At 44.7% G+C, this 18606-nt stretch overlaps 1 protein-coding gene across 2 annotated transcripts in view; it reads left to right on the top strand.

Moving 5' to 3' along the window:
* The first annotated feature begins 9495 nt into the window (after positions 1-9495).
* Positions 9496-18606, top strand: part of MTR (5-methyltetrahydrofolate-homocysteine methyltransferase) — a 77998-nt gene continuing 68887 nt past the window's right edge. For both annotated transcript variants that reach the window (XM_060191941.1, XM_060191942.1), the window contains exons 1-2: positions 9496-9629; positions 16706-16932. In XM_060191941.1, coding sequence (XP_060047924.1) covers positions 16723-16932 — 210 coding nt within the window. In that variant the 5' untranslated portion in view covers positions 9496-9629; positions 16706-16722. The remainder of the gene's footprint in view (positions 9630-16705; positions 16933-18606) is intronic.

Here is an 18606-nt window from a genome sequence, read left to right as displayed (position 1 = left end):
CTTTTTTATCACCCGCGTCTCCTATCACCCGCGTGGAGGAGAAGGAGGAGTACACAATTGCTCTTCTAACTGAAAATCCACGGTTCTTCATATTTTAAATGAACTTCATTTCATTTATTTATTTTTCACTTTTATTATCTTTATTTATTTATTGGATAGAGACAGCTAGAAATCAAGAGGGAAGGGGGAGGTAGAGGGGCAGAGAGAAAGGCCCCTGCAGCACTGCTTCACCACTCACAAAGCTTCCCCCCTGCAGGTGGGGATGGGGGCTTGAACCCACCCAGCTCCTTGTGCATTGTAACATGTTTGTTCAACCAGGTGTGCCCCCACCTGTCCCCAATTTCATTTTATTTATTAGGCTGTGTTTTGTCTAATCTATTTATAATCTCTTGACCTATACTGAAAGATATTTGGGGGAGGAATCCTATTTGTTATTATTATCATTTCTTTATTGGAAGGGGTTAATGGTTTACAGTTGACAGTAGTTTGTACATGTATAACATTTCCACATAACAATACAACCCCTAACAGGCCTTCCTCTGCCATCATGTTCCAGGATCTGAACCCTCCCCCCAGCCCATCCCAGAATCTTTTACTTTGGTGCAGTACACCAAGGAATCGTAATTCAAATACCTTTTTTTAAATGTATTATTATTATTATTATTTATTGGATACAGAGAGATATATCAAGAAAGGAGGGTTAGAAAGTGAGGGAGAGAGAAAGAGAGACACCTGTTCACTGCTTCACAGCTCAAGCTTTCCCCCTGTAGGGGGAAAAGGACCCTGAGCGCTTGAACCTGGGTCCTGGTGCATAGTAACATGTGTACTCCACTAGGTTTGACACTGCCAGGCCCTGTATATCTAACATCTTTGTATATTTCAAAGAACCTGGTACAAAGCTTATGCAGTTCAGGTGTTTAACTGACACTTTTATTAAACTTTCTAAAGTTCTGATGTCAATATTAATTATGCATTTTGATAATCTGAACAATGACACTGGTTTCGATTTCCTTGAAATAATTAGTCCCTAATAAAAAAAAATCCAGGATTTTAACATAAGCAGAACTAACCCTACAGTGTAAATTAATGGTGTTTGACAAATCAAATGAATAACTGGAAATTAAATATTTACCTACAGAAAAACACACATCATTTACCTTTCATGTTTTCAGGCAACATTTTATCTCTGTGAAACATCTCAATGAAAGGTTTTCATAAGACATCCTATACTTATTAAGTATATTAAGTTTTTTTTTGTTACAGTGATTTATAATAGTATAAGTTAACAGGAGTGTATATTAACATCATTCCCACCACCAAAGGTCTGTGTCTCTACCCTACCCTTCCCATAGTGAAGCTGAAAATCTACCCTCACCCTCCACCCAGAGTTTTTTACTTTGGTGAAATACTCCAAACTCAGTCAAATTTTACTTTCCTATAATTCTGCTTTATATCAAGTTTTTAATAACAATTGGTCATCCAAGTGTAAAAGTTACTTAAAATACTATTCGAAGCACATGGTACTTGATGTTGAATGGAGTCAACTCCTATATTCTTATTTTCATGGAGGCAAAGATTTCAGCAGAGAGAAATATGGTTGCAGTCAGTAAAGATTTATTGATGAAGTCCAGGTGCAGATTAATTTATTACAGATAGTGCATCCCAAAGAAATGTAGAGTGGGGTTGGGACTGGGTGGTGAACATTAGGTGGAATGCACACATTACTATGCTCAAGGACCCAGGTTCAAGTCCCTGGTCTGTCCTGACCTGTAGGGGGAAAGATTCACAAGTGATGAAAAAGTGCTATGGTTCTTTGTTATTTATTTATTTATTTTCCCTTTTGTTGCCCTTGTTTTTTATTGTTGTAGTAGTTGTTGTTATTGTTACTGATGTTGTCGTTCTTAGGACAGAGAGAAATGGAGAACAGAGAGAGAGGAGAGACAGACACCTGCAGACCTGCTTCACTGCCTGTGAAGTGATTCCCCTGCAGGTGGGGAGCTGGGAGCTCAAACCCGGATCTTTATGCCGGTTGTGCTTTGTGCCATGTGCACTTAACCCGCTGTGCTACCACCTGACTCCCAGGGCTATGCTTCTCTCTCTCTTTCTCCACCCCCCCATCTGTCCCTTCCCTCTCAATTTCTGTCTCTTGTCAACAAAAGAAAGAAAAAAGAAAAGAAAAATGAACACATATCTATGGCCAACTGATTTCATTCATTCACCACTTGTGATGCTTTCTCCTTGTAGGTGGGGACCAGGGCCTTGAACCTGAGTTCTGGCACTCTGTAATGTAGCTCTGAACAAAGTGTCCCACCACCTGGCCCCGGCCAACTTTTTATTTTTTCTAAAAAGAGTATCAATGTCATCTAATGGGGGAAAGAATAGTCTTTTCAACAAATGGTGATGAAACAATTGATTATACAAGAACAAAGAAGAAAGTTGAACTATACTCACACCATAAAACAAAATGAACTCGAATTGGAGTCGGGTGTTAGCTCAGCGGGTTAAGCGCATGTGGTGTGAAGTGCAAGGACCCCTGGAATGATCCCGGTTCGAGCCCCCAGCTCCCCACCTGCAGGGGGGGTCGCTTCACAGGCGGTGAAACAGGCCTGAGGTGTCTTATCTTTCTCTCTCCCTCTCTGTCTTCCCCTCCTCTCTCCATTTCTCTCTGTCCTAACAACAACGACATTAATAACAACAACAATAAAAAACAACAAGGGCGGGAGTCAGGCGGTAGCACAGCGGGTTAAGTGCAGGTGGCGCGAAGTACAAGGATCAGCGGAAAGATCCTGGTTCAAGCCCTGGCTCCCCACCTGCATGGAGGTCGCTTCACAGCTGGTGAAGCAGGTCTGCAAGTGTCTATCTTTTTTTGCTCCCCCTCTCTGTCTTCCCCTCCTCTCACCATTTCTCTCTGTCCTACCCAACAATGACGACATCAATAACAACAACAATAAAAAAAAGAAGGGCAACAAAAGGGAAAATAAATATTAAAAAATATACTTAAAAAATAGGGGATCGGGTGGTAGCGTGGCGGGTTAAGCGCACGTGGCGCAAAGACAAGGGCTGGTGTAAGGAACCCGGTTCGAGCCCGGCTCCCCACCTGCAGGGGCGTCACTTTACAAGCGGTGAAGCAGGTCTGCAGGTGTCTATCTTTCTCTCCCCCTCTCTGTCTTCCCCTCCTCTCTTCGTTTCTCTCTGTCCTATCCAACAATGTCGTCAATAACAACAATAATAACTACAACAATAAAGTAACATGGGCAACAAAAGGGAAAATAAATAAATAAATATAAAAAATGTTTTTAAAAATGAACTTGAAACAGGTCAAAGACCCAAACGAGAGGACTAAAATCATAAAACTGTTCAAGCAGAGGAGTAAGTCCTCATGACTTTGGGTTCACTAATAGATTTTTAAATAGAACGTTTAGAAAAAAAAAAGAAAGGAAACAATGTGGAATAGGCTGTTTCTGAGGGAGGAAACAGCTGAGAGCTCTGGATGGTTTTCAAAGGATTTTGGTGCTGGTGGTGGTACCACTGCTGCTCTTGGTGGAGGGAGGTAGGGGTGAGGCAGGTTTGCTGTTACATATAAAGCACTGAACTTGCAATTACGAGTTAGATCCCTGGCAATGCATATGCCAGAGGGATGCCCCCCCATTAATAAATAAATGAGTCATAGAAAATGAGACTTTCTTGAGCTGAATAAAAAAAAAAAAGCATGTAAGGTAGCAGAGTACACAGTGTAGGAGGTTAGTTACCTAGGCCTGTGAAAACTCAGGAACTTTGGTGTACTGCACCAAATTAAAAGACTCTGGGGGGAGGGGGAGGGTTCAGGTCCTGGAACATGATGGCACAAGAGGACCTAGTGGGTTTGAATTGTTATGCGGAAAACTGGCAAATGTGGGGGCTGGGCGGTGGCACACCTGGCTCAGTGCACATGTGACAATGCACGAGGACCTGGGTTCGAGACCCCTGTCCCCACCTGCATGGGGAAAGCTTCACAAGTGGTGAAGCAGGGCTGCAGGTGTCTCTCTGTCTCTCTTTATCTTTCACTTCCCTCTTGATTTCTGGCTATCTCTATCCAATAAATAAAGATAATAAAAAAATAAAATTAAGGGAGTCGGGGCAGTAGCGCAGCATATGCATGTGGTGCAAACTGCAAGGACTGGAGTAAGGATCCCGGTTCAAGCCTCTGGCTTCCCACCTGCAGGGGAGTTGCTTCACAAGCAGTGAAGCAGGTCTGCAGGTCTCTATCTTTCTCTGCCCCTCTCTGTCTTACCCTCCTCTCTCCATTTCTCTCTGTCCTATCTAACAACAACATTAACAACAATAATAACTACAACTACAATAAAAAAGCAACAAGGGTAACAAAAAGGGGAAATATATATATACAAGGGCAACAAAAGGGAAAATAAATAAATATAAAAAATAAAAATAAAACTGTGAAATGTTATGCTTGTACAAACTACTATATTATACTATCAACTGTATTATACTATCAATCCCCCCAATAAAGAAATTAATAACAAAGAAACACTGGTCAAATCATTAAGAAATAAAGAATTTTTGGGAGTTGGGTGGTAGCGCAGCAGGTTAAGCACATGTGGCGCAAAGCGTAGGGACTGGTGTAAGGATCCCGGTTTGAGCCCCCGGCTCCCCACATACAGAGGAGTCGCTTCACAGGCGGTGAAGCAGGTCTGCAGGTGTCTATCTTTCTCTCCCCTCTCTCTCTGTCTTCCCCTCCTCTCTCCATTTCTCTCTGTCCTATCCAACAACAACATCAATATAACTATAACAATAAAAAACAGCAAGGGCAACAAAAGGGAATAAATAAATAAATAAATATTTTTAAAAAAAGAAATAAAGAATTTTTATTGCTTCAAAACAAGGAATTCTGGGGGGGAGGGGGATAGGGAGGAGAGGAAGAGAACTGTGGGGGCCGGGTGCATAATACAATTATATGCATGTGACAATGACTGCACTGTAAAGCATTAACTCCCTCAATAAAAAAATTCAGTTAATTAAAAAAATGAAAGTTCTTTGTATGCAGAGATCTACAGATCCAAGTGTTGGAATCCTATGAATTGTTACTGGATAAATGTTTGTTGACACTGTTGTGAGTCAGGTACAAGAGCTAAAATGAGACAGACAAGATCCAACTCCTGCAGGTTGAAGAGAACGAACAACATAATTAACAATAATTAAATGAATTAATATGGGGGTCGGGCAGCAGTGCAGCGGGTTAAGTGCATGTGGCACAAAGCGCAAGGACCTGTGTTAGGATCCCGGTTCAAACACCCGGCTCCCCACCTGCAGGGGAGTCACTTCACAGGCAGTGAAGCAGGTCTGCAGGTGTCCATCTTTCTCTCCCCCTCTCTGTCTTCCCCTCCTCTCTCCATTTCTCTCTGTCCTATCCAACAACGACAACAACAACATCAATAGCAACAATAATAATAACTACAGCAATAAACAATAATAATAAGACCTTTTTATATCCCCCATGATCTGGATTTTCAACCCTCCCTCCTCCAAGCTTCTGCAGAGGTCACAAAAGCTGGCATCCTACCCCCCAAAACCTGCCTCTGATCCTGTGGGTTATTGAGGGAGCACAGCTAGAGGGAACCCCTAAAAATAAGAAAAAATGTATTAATATAACCAATGTACTAATAGAGAGCCTCAAAAGAGTTCATTGGCTCCTGTGCTGTGAAGTGTGCTATTTTGCCATGTGAATGGCCCAGGTTCGAAACCAGCCCCCACTGCACTAAAGAAAGCCTTGGTGCTGGCCTCTTCCTCTCTGCAACTGTCTCATCTAAACAAAAAGGTAAATGATGTTATCAGTATAGTGCAAAAATGGTTCTATGGTGGAGGAGTTGTGTCATCTTGGTACCCGCCTCCCTCTCCCCTCTCAGTTTCTCTCTGTTTGGAACTCCAGTGGTGCAATCGTTTAGCTCGAGGTACTTATATGGCAGTTGCTCTCTGTTCTATCTAAAGAAAAAAAGGGGGAAAAAAAAAAAAAGGACACCAGGAACAGTGGGTTGTCATGCAGGCACTGAGCCCCAGTGTAACCCTCCTGGCAATAATAAATGAACAAACACTGAGTGGTCCAGGAAGTGGTACAGTGGATAAAGCTTATTCCCTTTTGTTGCCCTTGTTGTTTTATTGTTGTAGTTATTATTGTTGTCGTCATTGTTGGATAGGACAGAGAAAAATGGAGAGAGGAGGGGAAGACAGAGGGGGAGAGAAAGACAGACACCTGCAGACCTGCTTCACAGCCTGTTGAGGACTCCCCTGCAGGTGGGGAGCCGGGGCTCAAACTGGGATCCTTAAGCTGGTCCTTGCACTTGTCACATGTGATTAACCCGCTGCGCTACCGCCCGACTCCCTTGATGTGTCCTTTTTTAAAAGTCAAGAATCCTCTTTCAACAGCAATTTAAACAGAAGTATTAACTTAGTGCTTAGCGAGCCAGGCAGTGGCACACCTGGTTAAGCGCTCACATTAAAGTGCACAAGGACCCAGGATTAAGCCCCTGGTCCGCACCTGCAGAGGGAAAGCTTTGCAAGTGGTGAAGCAGGGGCTGCAGGTCTCTATCTATCTATCTTTCTATCTCCTCCTCCCTCAATTTCTTTCTGTCTCTGCCCACTAATAAATAAGTAAAACAAAACAAAACAAACAAAAAAACAACCTAGTGCTTAGGGAGTATGCATGAAGAACCAGTTTTCCCAGATTTGAGACAAAGTTGTAGCATTCATTAGAAGTGTGACCTTGGAAAGTTAACTTTGTCTTTTCTTTTTTCTTCTAGGTTGGTCAAGGGAAGCAGTGTGAGTGAAGAAGAAACAATGAAATCTATAGTTGACTGTGATCAGTTAACTGTAACACTATTGTGCTGGGACCAGCCAACTTCTTTTTAACTTGCTTTTCTGAAGGGGTAAAAAAAAATGCTTTTTATTTTATTTTTATGTTTTTTTAAGTATTCATTTATTTACTCCATTTTGCTGCCCCTGTTGTTTTATTGTTGTAGTTATTATTGTTGTTGTTGTTGTTGGCTAGGAGAGAAATGGAGAGAGGAGGGGAAGACAGAGAGGGGGGAGAGAAAGGTAGACACCTACAGACCTGCTTCACCACTTGTGAAGCCACCCCCCTGCAGGTGGGGATCCGGGGGCTCGAACCATATTTTATTTTATTTTATTGCCTCCAGGATTATCTCTGGGGCTTGGTGCTGGCACTACAAATCCACTACTCTCGGCAGCTATTTTTTCCCCCTAATTTTTTTTAAAACTTTTAAAAAAGAAATCTTTATCTGTTTATTTGATAGAGACAGCCAGAAATTGAGAAGGAAAGGGGAAATAGAGAGAAAGAGAAACAGAGAGACACCTGCAGCCCTGCTTCACCACTTGTGAAGCTTTACCCCTACAGGTGGGGACCAGGAGCTTGAACCAGGGTCCTTGTGTACTGTAGCATGTGCACTCAACCAGGTACACCACCAACCAGCCCCTCTAAATCTCTATACGAAAAAGAAAAAGAAACAAGTAAAAATGAAAGAAAAAGAGAAGAAAAGAATGAAGAAAGAAAGAGGAAAATGGCTACTGGGAATGCTGGAGTTGTGCAGGCGCTCAGCCCTCAACCTTAACCCTTGTAATAAAAACCAACAATGAAAACGGAAACTAAAGCAAAATATTTACTGGGTTTAGACTGCCAAATTCATTTTATTGTGGGGGGGGTAATGGATTACAGTACAGTTGCTGACACGTGTACAATTTCTTTTCTTTCTTTCTTTTTTTTTTTAGTATTTATTTCCTTTTTGTTGCCCTTGTTTCCATTGTTGTAGTTATTATTGTTGTTGATGTCATCGTTGTTGGATAGGACAGAGAGAAATGGAAAGAAGAGAGGAAGACAGAGAGGGGGCGAGAAAGATAGACACCTGCAGACCTGCTTCACCGCCTGTGAAGCGACTCCCCTGCAGGTGGGGAGCCGGGGGCTCGAACCGGGATCCTTACTCTGGTTCTTGTGCTTTGCGCCACGTGCGCTTAACCCGCTGAGCTACCGCCAGACTCCTCCCAATTTTTTTTTGTGTGGGCATTTCCCCTCCCCCCACACTTAAAAAAAAGTTTTTTTTTTTTTTTTTGGGAGTTGGGCAGTAGTGCAATGGGTTAAGCGCACGTGGTGCCAAGTGCAAGGACCAGAGCAAGGATCCCCGTTCGAGCCCCTGGCTCCCCACCTGCAGGGGAGTCGCTTCACAGGCGGTGAAGCAGGTCTGCAGGTGTCTATCTTTCTCTCTCCCTCTCTGTCTTCCCCTCCTCTCTCCATTTCTCCCTGTCCTATCCAACAACAACTACATCATCAACAACAGTAATAACTACAACAATAAAACAAGGGCAACAAAAGGGAATAAATAAATAAATATTAAAGTTTTTTTTTAATTGGGTAGGGGTAGATAGCACAATCAATAGTTATGCAAATAGACTCTCAAACCTGGGTCTCTGAAGTCTCAGCTTCAATCACCCACACCATTACAAGCCAGAGCTGAGCAATGCTCTAAAAAAAAAAAAAAAAAAAAAGAAAAAGAAAAGAAAAAATAATTTTTTAAAAATCTGTGATTAATAGTAGATTACAGCGTATAACATACCACCCCCACCCTCAAAGTTCTGTGTCCCATCTTCCTACCTCCCCAAATCTACGTTCTGGGTTTTTGACACCCTAGAAGTTGAAACCAGAGCCGACTTAGTACTGTTGTAGTTAGCATTGTTGTTGTTATTAATGTTGTCCTTGTTGGGTAGGACAGAGAGAAATGGGGACAGGAGGGGAAGAAGGGGGGGGAGGGGAGACACCTGTAGACCTGCTTGTGAAGCTACTCTCGTGCAGGTGGTGATCGGGGACTCGAACGGGGAGCCTTACGCTGGTCCTTGTGCTTTGTGTCACGTGCGCTCAACCCACTGCACTATGGCCCGAATCCCAGTACCAAGTCTTAAACTTGAAGAAGCTACCCGGGTCGCACTTCCGGATATTGGGCGCAGAGATGCCCAAAGGAAACCTGGGAGCCTGGACTACTTCTCCCAGAGAGCCCTGCGACAAAGCCGTAGGTGATTGGTTGAGATCGATCAGCCAATACAGTCACGAGGAGCTCTCACTAGCACAGGCTGGGAGCGAAGGGCCCGCCCCCTCCGTCGCTAGATTGCGCGCTGATCTAAGTTGTCCCCAAGCCCTCAGGACTGAGAGCCGTGGTCCTTCTTCCAGGACGCCACGTTGTCCTCCTCTGCTAGTCCACTCTCGCGTCCTTCACGCGGGTCGGCTTCTGGTGACACGTGCCCGGTCGCCAGGCCCGAGGGCAGCGCGGGCGAGGGGGACCGGGAAGCAAGCACGTGCTTGAGCGTCAGTCGCGGAGGAGGGTCCCGCTGTCGTCCCCGCGCCGCGCGCAGGCTCGCGGCGGACTCCGCGCACGGAAACCTCGGCGTCTCTGGGGAGTGGGGCCGCCGGGAGGCGTCGCGAGACCGGCTCCTGCAGTGGCCGCTCGCGGGGCGCCGGCTGCCGTCCGTCGCTCTGGGCGGCCACAGTGGCGACCGCGTGGGCCCCGCCGCGCCCCGTCCCGAGGAGGAGACTCGGCAGCCCGTCGCCTGCGCCCCAGGAGCACACACGCCCTCCGGTAACGCGGCGACTCTGCGGGTGGCTTGTTGATGGCTCGCTGCGGCCTTTCCGAGCCCCGGGGCGACTCTGCAGCTCTGGGAGAAGCCGGGGCACGTCTCCCCCGTGGGTGGTGGCGTCTTTGCACTTGATCGGGAGCCCCGAGGTCCCACTTTTTGTTGTTGTTGTTGTTACTGTCTTTTTCTCTTTCTCTCTCTTTCTTTCACTCCCGCCCCCATTTCATGCTTTTCTCCACCATCTCTCTTCGCTTCCTGTGCACACAAAGCCGCAAAAGCCCATTCGAGCGCTATACTCGCACTTAACACGTCAAAGGGGCTCAACTTTGTAGTTGGGCGGAGCAGGTTCCAGCAAAGTTGTCAGAATGTGACGCTCTAAATACAGAGAGTGGAGCTGCTGAGAGACAGATAAGGAAACCCAGAAAGCTGCTGAAAACTCGGGTGAACTTTACACTTTTTTTCCTTGTCACAGGTGCAGCCGCGGTGCATTGAGTGTTCAGATAGGTTCGCAGATACCGAGCAGGTCGGAGTGGGGAGTGGTGATCTCAGCCGATGGTGATGTGGGTGATTCTGGGATCAGCGTTGAGGAAAAACCAACAAACAAAAAACTTGATTACGTTCAGTAACAGAAATTCAGTTTTGTAATGAATGCGCTTTGGGCCCCCTAAGGTGATCCTGCTTAAAATTGTTGGACAAACACACCCACGAAAGCATGTGAGATGTGAGGTAGGAAGTGAGAAATTAGGGCAAGGGCAGATAGCATAGTGGTTATGCAAACTGAGGCTCCAGAGTCCCAAGTTCAGGCCCCCGCACCACTGGAAACCAGAGTAACTCTGGTGATTTAAAAAAAAAAAAAAATTGAGATGCGAGTATTCTGACAAAACGAGGGTGTTCAACTCTGAGACAAGAGTCGATACTACATTCATAACTAAGAAAGAAATTTAGAGAGTTGACCTAGTGACCCTCTTAGTTTTAGGGTTCTGACAGATGGGAGACTTGAGTTCATGAAACAGGTGGCGCAGGGAAAGAGACAGAGAGACACCTGCAGCCTTGCTTCACCACATGTGAAGATTTCCCCCTGCAGGTGGGGGCCAGGCGCTTTAGCCCCGGTGCTTGTGTGCGCCTAACCAGGTGCGCCGCTGCCTGGCCCCCTCATCCTGACTTTTTTTTTTTTGCCTCCGGGGTTACTGCTGGGGCTCAGTGCCTGCACCCTGAATCCACTGCTCCTAGAGGCCTTTTTTTTTTCTTTTCCCCCTTTTGTTGCCGTTGTTGTAGCCTTGTGGTTATTGTTGTTGACGTTGTTCGTTGTTGGATAGGACAGAGAGAAATGGAGACAGGAGGGGAAGACAGAGAGGGGGAGAGAAAGACCTCTTGTGAAGTGACTCCCCCGCAGCCCGCAGGTGGGGAGCCGGACGCTCAAACCGGGATCCTTAACACCTGTCCTTGCGCTTTGCGCCACGTGCGCTCAACTCGCAGTGCTACTGCCTGACCCCCCATCCTGACTCTTTTAAGATAAGACTTATTCCTCTCATAGGAATACCATGATTATTTGATTAATATATCTCTGTACTCATGACTTGAAACTTACCCCCACTGGGTTAATTAAAATAAGGAAATATGTGACTTCCCTTTCACCCAAATGTATTAGCAAAAATGCCTCTGAAGATTTGTAATATTTAAGAGTGAGAACTCTTTTTTTACAGAAAACGAAAGGAAAATTGCCTGTTTGGATCTAGAACTGACTCCTTCTTCTTCTAGCGTTTGCCCTTCTTCCGTAGCCAGTCAACAGCATCAGGTTGAGCTTGATGTAAAATTTCGAGACCTCCTTTGAATCTGGAGAGGTGGCAGTCGTATTCCAAGTCTCACCTCCACCCTTGGACCCCAAGCCAACTTTAATTAAGTCTAGAAGCATCTGCAGAAACACTGAACCTGGGTCTTGGATTTAGTTAAGACTTTAGATTTACTTGTGCTTATATGCTTGAAAGAGGAGTCAAGATTATTTTATTTCTGTCATTATGGGTCTTCACTCTGGGCTGGCTTTGCCGAATAGAAAAGATAGAGGGGAAAATACATCGTAGCTCTAAAGCCTCCTCTAATGGGGCAGGGGAATTCCATTTCAATTTAAGTCTTATGGAGGCTTGGTGCACACATCACAGTAGCAAGGGCCCGAGTTTGAGCCCCTGCTCCCCACCTGCGAGGGCTGGGAGCTTGGGGGTACTTCACAATTGGTAAAGCAGGTCTGTAGGTGTTTGTCTGTCTGTCTCTCTTTTTCCCTCCAGGGTTATCGCTGGGTTAAGTCCTGGAGGCCATTTTTTCCGTTTTATTGAGTAGGACAGAAAACAGTTGAGATGGGAGGGGCAGATTGAAAGGGAGAGAGAAAGACAGATACCTGCAGACTTGCTTTGCTGCTTGTGAAGCATCCCCCCTGTAGGTGGGGTGCCAGGACTGGAACCCAGATCCTTCCATGGGTCCTTGCACTTAGTACTAAGTGCACTTAATGAAGTATGCTTAAGAGGCTTTGCCAGCATACCACCTGTGTTTATCTTTCTCCCTCACTATCTCCTCTTCCCCTCTTAATTTCTCTTTGTCCTACCAAATTTAATTTTTTTTTTTAAAGGAAAGGTAGGGGGTTGGGTGGTGGCGCAGTGGGTTAAGCGCATGTGGTGTAAGGCGCAAGGACTGGCGTAAGGATCCCGGTTCGGGCGGGGCTCCCCACCTGCAGGGGAGTCGCTTCACCGCCAGGCGGTGAAGCAGGTCTGCAGGTGTCTATCTTTTTCTCCCCCTGTCTGTCTTCCCCTCCTCTCTCCATTTTCTCTCTGTCCTATCCAACAACAATGGCGATGGTGATGGCCACAATGAGGCTACAACAACAAGGGCAACAAAAAGGGGGAAAAATGGCCTCCAGGAGCGGTGGATTCATGGTGCAGGCACCGAGCCCAGCAATAACCCTGGAGGAAAAAAAAAAAAGGAAAGGAAGAAAAGTGGCCACTGGGAGTGGTGGATTTGTAGGCACCTAGCCGTGATGATAACTCTGGTGACAATAAAAAGAAAAGTCTTGCTGTGGAGCTGGGGGATTGGGAGTAGGTGAGAAGGAACAGGACAGTCAGGAAGGATGAGAGAAAGGGTGAAGATAATCCTATCAAGTGAGATACTTGGAGGCAATCTTGTGTAGAAAGAGACTCGGCTCACGACCAGTCAGTCACTTGATGATAAAAGACCTCAGTTCTGCCTTCCTATCCTTCCCTCCTTTCTGTTCTCCCTGTGAGATTGGGGTATGCACCCATCACCCCTCACCTGGCTACCAAGGGATAAATATGACCCATGGGCTTGAATTTTTACTTTGATTGGAAACTAAAGCTGCTGGGAAGTGTCTAAAAAATACAGATGGGGAGTCAGGCGGTAGTGCAGCAGGTGAAGCACAGGTGGCGCAAAGCGCAAGGACCAGTGTAAGCATCCCGGTTCGAGCCCCTGGCTTCCCACCTGGAGGGGAGCCGCTCCACAAGTGGTGAAGCAGGTCTTTCTCTCCCCCTCTCTGTCTTCCCCATCTCTCTCCATTTCTCTCTGTCCTATCCAACAACGACAACAATAATAACTACAACAATAAAACAACAAGGGCAACAAAAGGGAATAAACAAATAAATAAATACGGGTGTGTGGGGGCCTGGTGGTAACATACCTGGTTGAGTGCATGTTACCACGTGCAAGCACCTGGGTTTGAGCCCCTGCTCCCTACCTGCAGGGTGGACTGCTTCATGAGCCGTGAAGGAAATGCTACAGGTGTCTGTCTCTCTCCTTCTCTCTCTCCTGTTCCTCTCTCAATTTCTATCTTTCCTATAAAAAATAAAAAAGGAAAAAAAAAGTCCTTTGTCTGGGGACTAGGGGGAGAACTCACACATTATTACTGTGCTTGCGGACCTGGCCACCACCTGGGAGCACCGTGCAAAAGGAAAGCTTTACAAGTGCTAGAGCAGCGCTGTAGTAACTCTCTCTCTCTGCCTTTCCCTTTTTCTCCGAAAAAAAGCAGGCAAGCAAAAATACAGTCCACTGGGTGCAGTGGGGTGTGCAGGCATAAATCTTCAGTGAAACCAAGCAGGGGAAAAAAAAAAAGGAAAAGATAATCCCTTAATAAATAGTACCCTGTCTTAGTGATTTTTTTTTTTTTAAATTTAACAAGGAACTAGTAGCTAACTTCAGCATCCCAAAGTTGGACATAAGTCTAGATGTAGATCTCCTTAGAAAGGGGACTAAGTGAGCTAGCAAGTACATATATATATATATATATATATATATATATATATATGTATATATATATATTTATTCCCTTTTGTAATAGTCATTTTCCCTTTTTGTTGCCGTTGTTATTTTTATTGTTGTTGTTATTGATGTCATCATTGTTGGATAGGACAGAGAGAAATGGAGAGAGGAGGGGAGACGGGGGGAGAGAAAGACAGACAACTGCAGAGAAAGACAGACGCCTGTGAAGTGACTCTCCTGCAGGTGGGGAGCTGGGGGCTTGAACTGGGATCCTTATGCCAGTCCTTGCACTTTGGGCCACCTGCGCTTAACCCACTGCGCTACAGCCTGACTCCCTAGCAAGTACCTCTTGTGAGAATTTATTAACTACAGCTAAAATATGCTTATTTTTCATTCTTGCTCGGTCATCTGTAGCTTAGTTAATGAATGACTAATGAGTGAATGCATATTTTTATTTATTTATTTATTCCCTTTTACTACCCTTGTTTTATTGTTGTAATTATTGTTGTTGTTGGATAGGACAGAGAGAAATGGAGAGAGGAGGGGGAAGACAGTGAGGGAGAGAGAAAGATAGACACCTGCAGGCCTGCTTCACCTCTTGTGATGCGACTCCCCTGCAGGTGTTGCTCGAACCGGGATCCTTATGCCAGTCCTTGTGCTTTGCGCCACCTGCACTTAACCCGCTGCGCTACAGCCTGACTCCCGCATATTTTTATTTATTTATCAGAGAAAGAAAAATTGAGGAGGGAGAGCTAGAGGGAAAGAGACGGAGAGACACCGGTAGCCTTAGTTCTCTCTTGAAACTTTCCCCCTGCAGGTGGGGGTCCAGGGCCTTGAGCTTGGTGAAAGAGTGAATGAATGTATCTGGACTGATAAATTATCTCTAAGCCTTCCCTGTTTAATTAAAATCAAAGGGGAAGTAGTATGTTTCAGAAATGAAATTATGAACAAGCAAAGAGACGCTTATAATGCGTTCCAAATTGGTAGAAATCAGAGATTCAAAAACCAATGTGAGAAGTATTTTGCAAGGACCTTGGAGGTCAGCAATAAGGCATCTTTAACAGAGTGAAAGCAACACACTACTGAGAAAGCACTGGGGTCATTTGCTTATGTTACAGAAAATGAACTTTATTTTCATTGGTCTCTGTGTTCCCCATTTAGTGCAGTGGGAATGAAAATTTAAATCTTCTGGGCTTACGTGGGGTGATTATATCTCCTGAGGAGATGTGTTCTTGACGTTAATTTATTACTTATTTATTACACATTAGGGTTTATGTCTTTATATCATTCTTATTCTTATTTCTACCTTTTTTTTAAAAAAAAATTTTTTTTAACCAGAGCACTGCTCAGCTCTGGCTTATGGTGGTGTGGGGGATTGAACCTGGGACTTTGGAGCCTCAGGCATGAGAGTCTCTGCATAACTATTATGCTATCTAACCTCACCCCTCCATCTTCTTTTGCTACATCTTTTAAATACATTTTTAAAAATTTCCCCTTTTGTTGCCCTTGTTTTTTATTGTTGTTGTTATTGATGTCGTCGTCGTTGGATAGGACAGAGAGAAATGGAGAGAGGAGGGGAAGACAGAGGGGGAGAGAAAGATAGACACCTGCAGACCTGCTTCACCGCTTGTGAAGCGCCTCCCCTGCAGGTGGGGAGCCGGGGGTTTGAACCGGGATCCTTACGCTGGTCCTTGTGCTTTGCGCCACGTGCACTTAACCCATTGCGCTACCACCGACCCCCTGGAGCTTACGTTTTCAAATCAAACATTCTAGCCACTGTAAATAAATAAATTCCCTTAGGAATTTAATTTTTTTTTCCTGTGCACTGTGCAGCTCTGGTTTACAGTGGTGCTGGGGATTGAGCCTGGGGCTTCGGAGCCTCAGTCATGAAAGTTTCTTTGCATAATCATTAGTACTTGTCCACTCTCACAATACCACTTATTAAAGAGAATTTCCTTTCTCCATTGTATGTTCTTGGCATTGTTGTTGTAAATTTGGACTGTCTGTCTGGACTGTCTTTTCTGTTCCATTGATCTCTATCTTTTTAAAATTTCTCCTCCTCTTCTCCCTATTCTCTCTCTCTCTCTCCCTCCCTATTCTCATTCTTCTTCCTCTTTCTCTTCTTATTTATTTTAGAGACAGAAAAGAAAAAGGAATGAAAGGGAGAAGGCAGGGGGTGGGGGGGGAGAGAGACCACAACACTGAAACTTCCTTCAACACCTTGGGGGCTGGGATTGTAATCGGGTCACAAACATGATAAAGCTGCCTCCTATACAAGTGAACTAGTCCCCCATTCGTTTGTTTGTTTGTTTCCCCCACCTCAACTACCAAACTGCTTTGAGAATGCTGAAGGCAGCCCAGAAGAGGTAGCCTAAAGAAAATTAGGAATTTTCAGTGCCTGCAATCAGCATAGCTTTGTGCTTTGCCATAGTTGTGGAAACCAGCAATAGATCTGAAAGGAGTAGGCACTGGGGACTTCATAGGCCTGAGAATGAGGAGGAGAAGTCAGGGACATCAAGAGAACTGGGAAGTTTCAGGGTATTTGCAGGTTTTTTTTATTATGTAGATGGAATAAAGATGTCAGTAAATAAAGATGTCAGTAAATCTCTTGTCAGTTCTGGCAGCGGGTGTGGGAGATTGTCCATATTAACAGTTCAAATGGAAGATTGGAATTACTGATGATTTTAGTCATCTCTGCCACGTATCCCTAATAGTGAAATATGTGTATATTTAACAGTGAGCCCCGAAGACTTTTTTCTACAGCCTGACTCACTTCTCCTCCTATCATTTGGCTCACTGCTGTTTGCTTTCCATATCTCTGAATCAGGAATAACTACAGCCAACATGAAGAAAACCCAGCAGGATGAGATCGAAGCCATTCTGCGGGAGAGGATTATGGTTCTAGATGGAGGGATGGGGACCATGATCCAGCGGTACAGGCTAAGTGAAGAAGACTTCCGAGGTCAAGAATTTAAAGATCACACCAGACCACTGAAAGGCAACAATGACATTCTAAGTATAACTCAGCCTGACGTTATCTACCAGATCCATAAGGTAAATATCCACAACTCCTATTTTCATCACTCCATTATTCTTTAATTGATTTTGCACATCAAAGACAGATGTGTTCTTTGTTTTTGCCTCCAGGGTTATTGCTGGGTTCGATGCCTGCACTATGAATCCACTGCTCCTGGAGGCTATTTTTTCCCTTTTGTTGCCCTTGTTGTTTATCGTTGTTATTATTATTGTCGTCATTATTGTTGGGTAGGACAGAGAGGGGAGGGAAGACAGAAAGGGGGAGAGAAAGATAGACACCTACAGACCTGCTTCACCGCCTGTGAAGTGATCCCCCCCGCCACACACACACACAGGTGAGTAGCTGGGGGCTTATGCTGATCCTTGCGCTTCACACCATGTGCGCTTTACCCTCAGTGCTACTGCCTGGCCCCCAGACAGCGTGTTCTGAAAGATAATGGAGAGCTTGGTGATTTGATCAGAAGGCCAGTGTTGGATACTAAATCATAGCTAGGCACTATGTTGAATATTCAGGATAAGCTTGATAAGGAAAATAAACTTTTTGCTGTTGAGGCATTTCAACTCTACTAAAACCCCTGAAATCTTGGGCTAATAAATTAGGGGTTTTGAATATGCCATTTTATCAGAGTCACCATCACAACCCTGATAAAGCAAAGCCAAAAGGTAAAAGTTATTTTTCCCATTTTGTAAATTTGGAAACAGAATTGCAGATGATAAATTACTTGACTGGTGTTACCAAGATTGAAAGTCCCATTATTTTTGAAATTGCATTTTTCTGTTTCCAATAGAACTGATTAGCCAATAGAGAATAAAACCTAAGTCAATATTGCTAAGCAGGCTTATAAAATTTAAAAATAAGCACAAGGATAAATTGCTTTACAAGTTATCATTAAAATTTCATACACACACGAGCAGAAGAAATAATCAGGTGATTTGATCTGCTTTGTTGGTCTGAATTACATTAAATGGGCAAAGCTTGGAGCTGGGCAGTGGCTCGTGCAGCTGTGCAGTGGCTCGTGCGGTTGAGTGCACCCATTGCTAAGTTCAAAGACCAAGGTTCAAGCCCCAGTTTCCCACCTGCGGGGTGGGGAGAGCTTCAGAAGTGGAGAACAGAGAGCTACAACTGTCTCTCTTTATCTCTACTTCTCTCCCTTTTAATATTTGTATCTATTTTATTGGTTACAGACAGAGAGATCAAGAGAGAAAGGGGAGATAGAGAGGGAGAAAGGGACATCTACAGCACTGTTTTCACCACGTGTGAAGCTTCCCCCCTGCAGGTGGGACTTGGGGTTTGAATCCAAGTCCTTCTGCATTGTAGTGTGTTCACTCAACCTGGTGGACCACCACTGGGCCTTTATTTATCTTTCCTTTTCTATCTCACCCTCTTCTCTCAATTTTCTCTGTCCTATATATTTAAAAAAAAAAAAAGCCCTTGGGAGCAGTAGATTTGTCATGTAGGAAATGAGTCCCAGCTCTTAACCCTGGTGACAATTGAAAAAAAAGGGGGTGAGGGGCAGGTGAGTTAGTTTTATATATGTATCTTTTAAAATATTTATTTATTTATTTATTACTGAGAAAGATAGAAGGAGAGCGAACCAGACATCACTCCGGTATGTGTGCTGCCGGGGATTGAACTTAGGACCTCACACTTGAGAGTCTAGTGCCTTAGCCACTGCACCACCTCCCGGACCA

This window comes from Erinaceus europaeus, chromosome 6, assembly GCF_950295315.1.
Source record: "Erinaceus europaeus chromosome 6, mEriEur2.1, whole genome shotgun sequence".
NCBI classification, from domain to species: domain Eukaryota; kingdom Metazoa; phylum Chordata; class Mammalia; order Eulipotyphla; family Erinaceidae; genus Erinaceus; species Erinaceus europaeus.
This window is presented reverse-complemented; position numbering and strand designations above follow the sequence as displayed.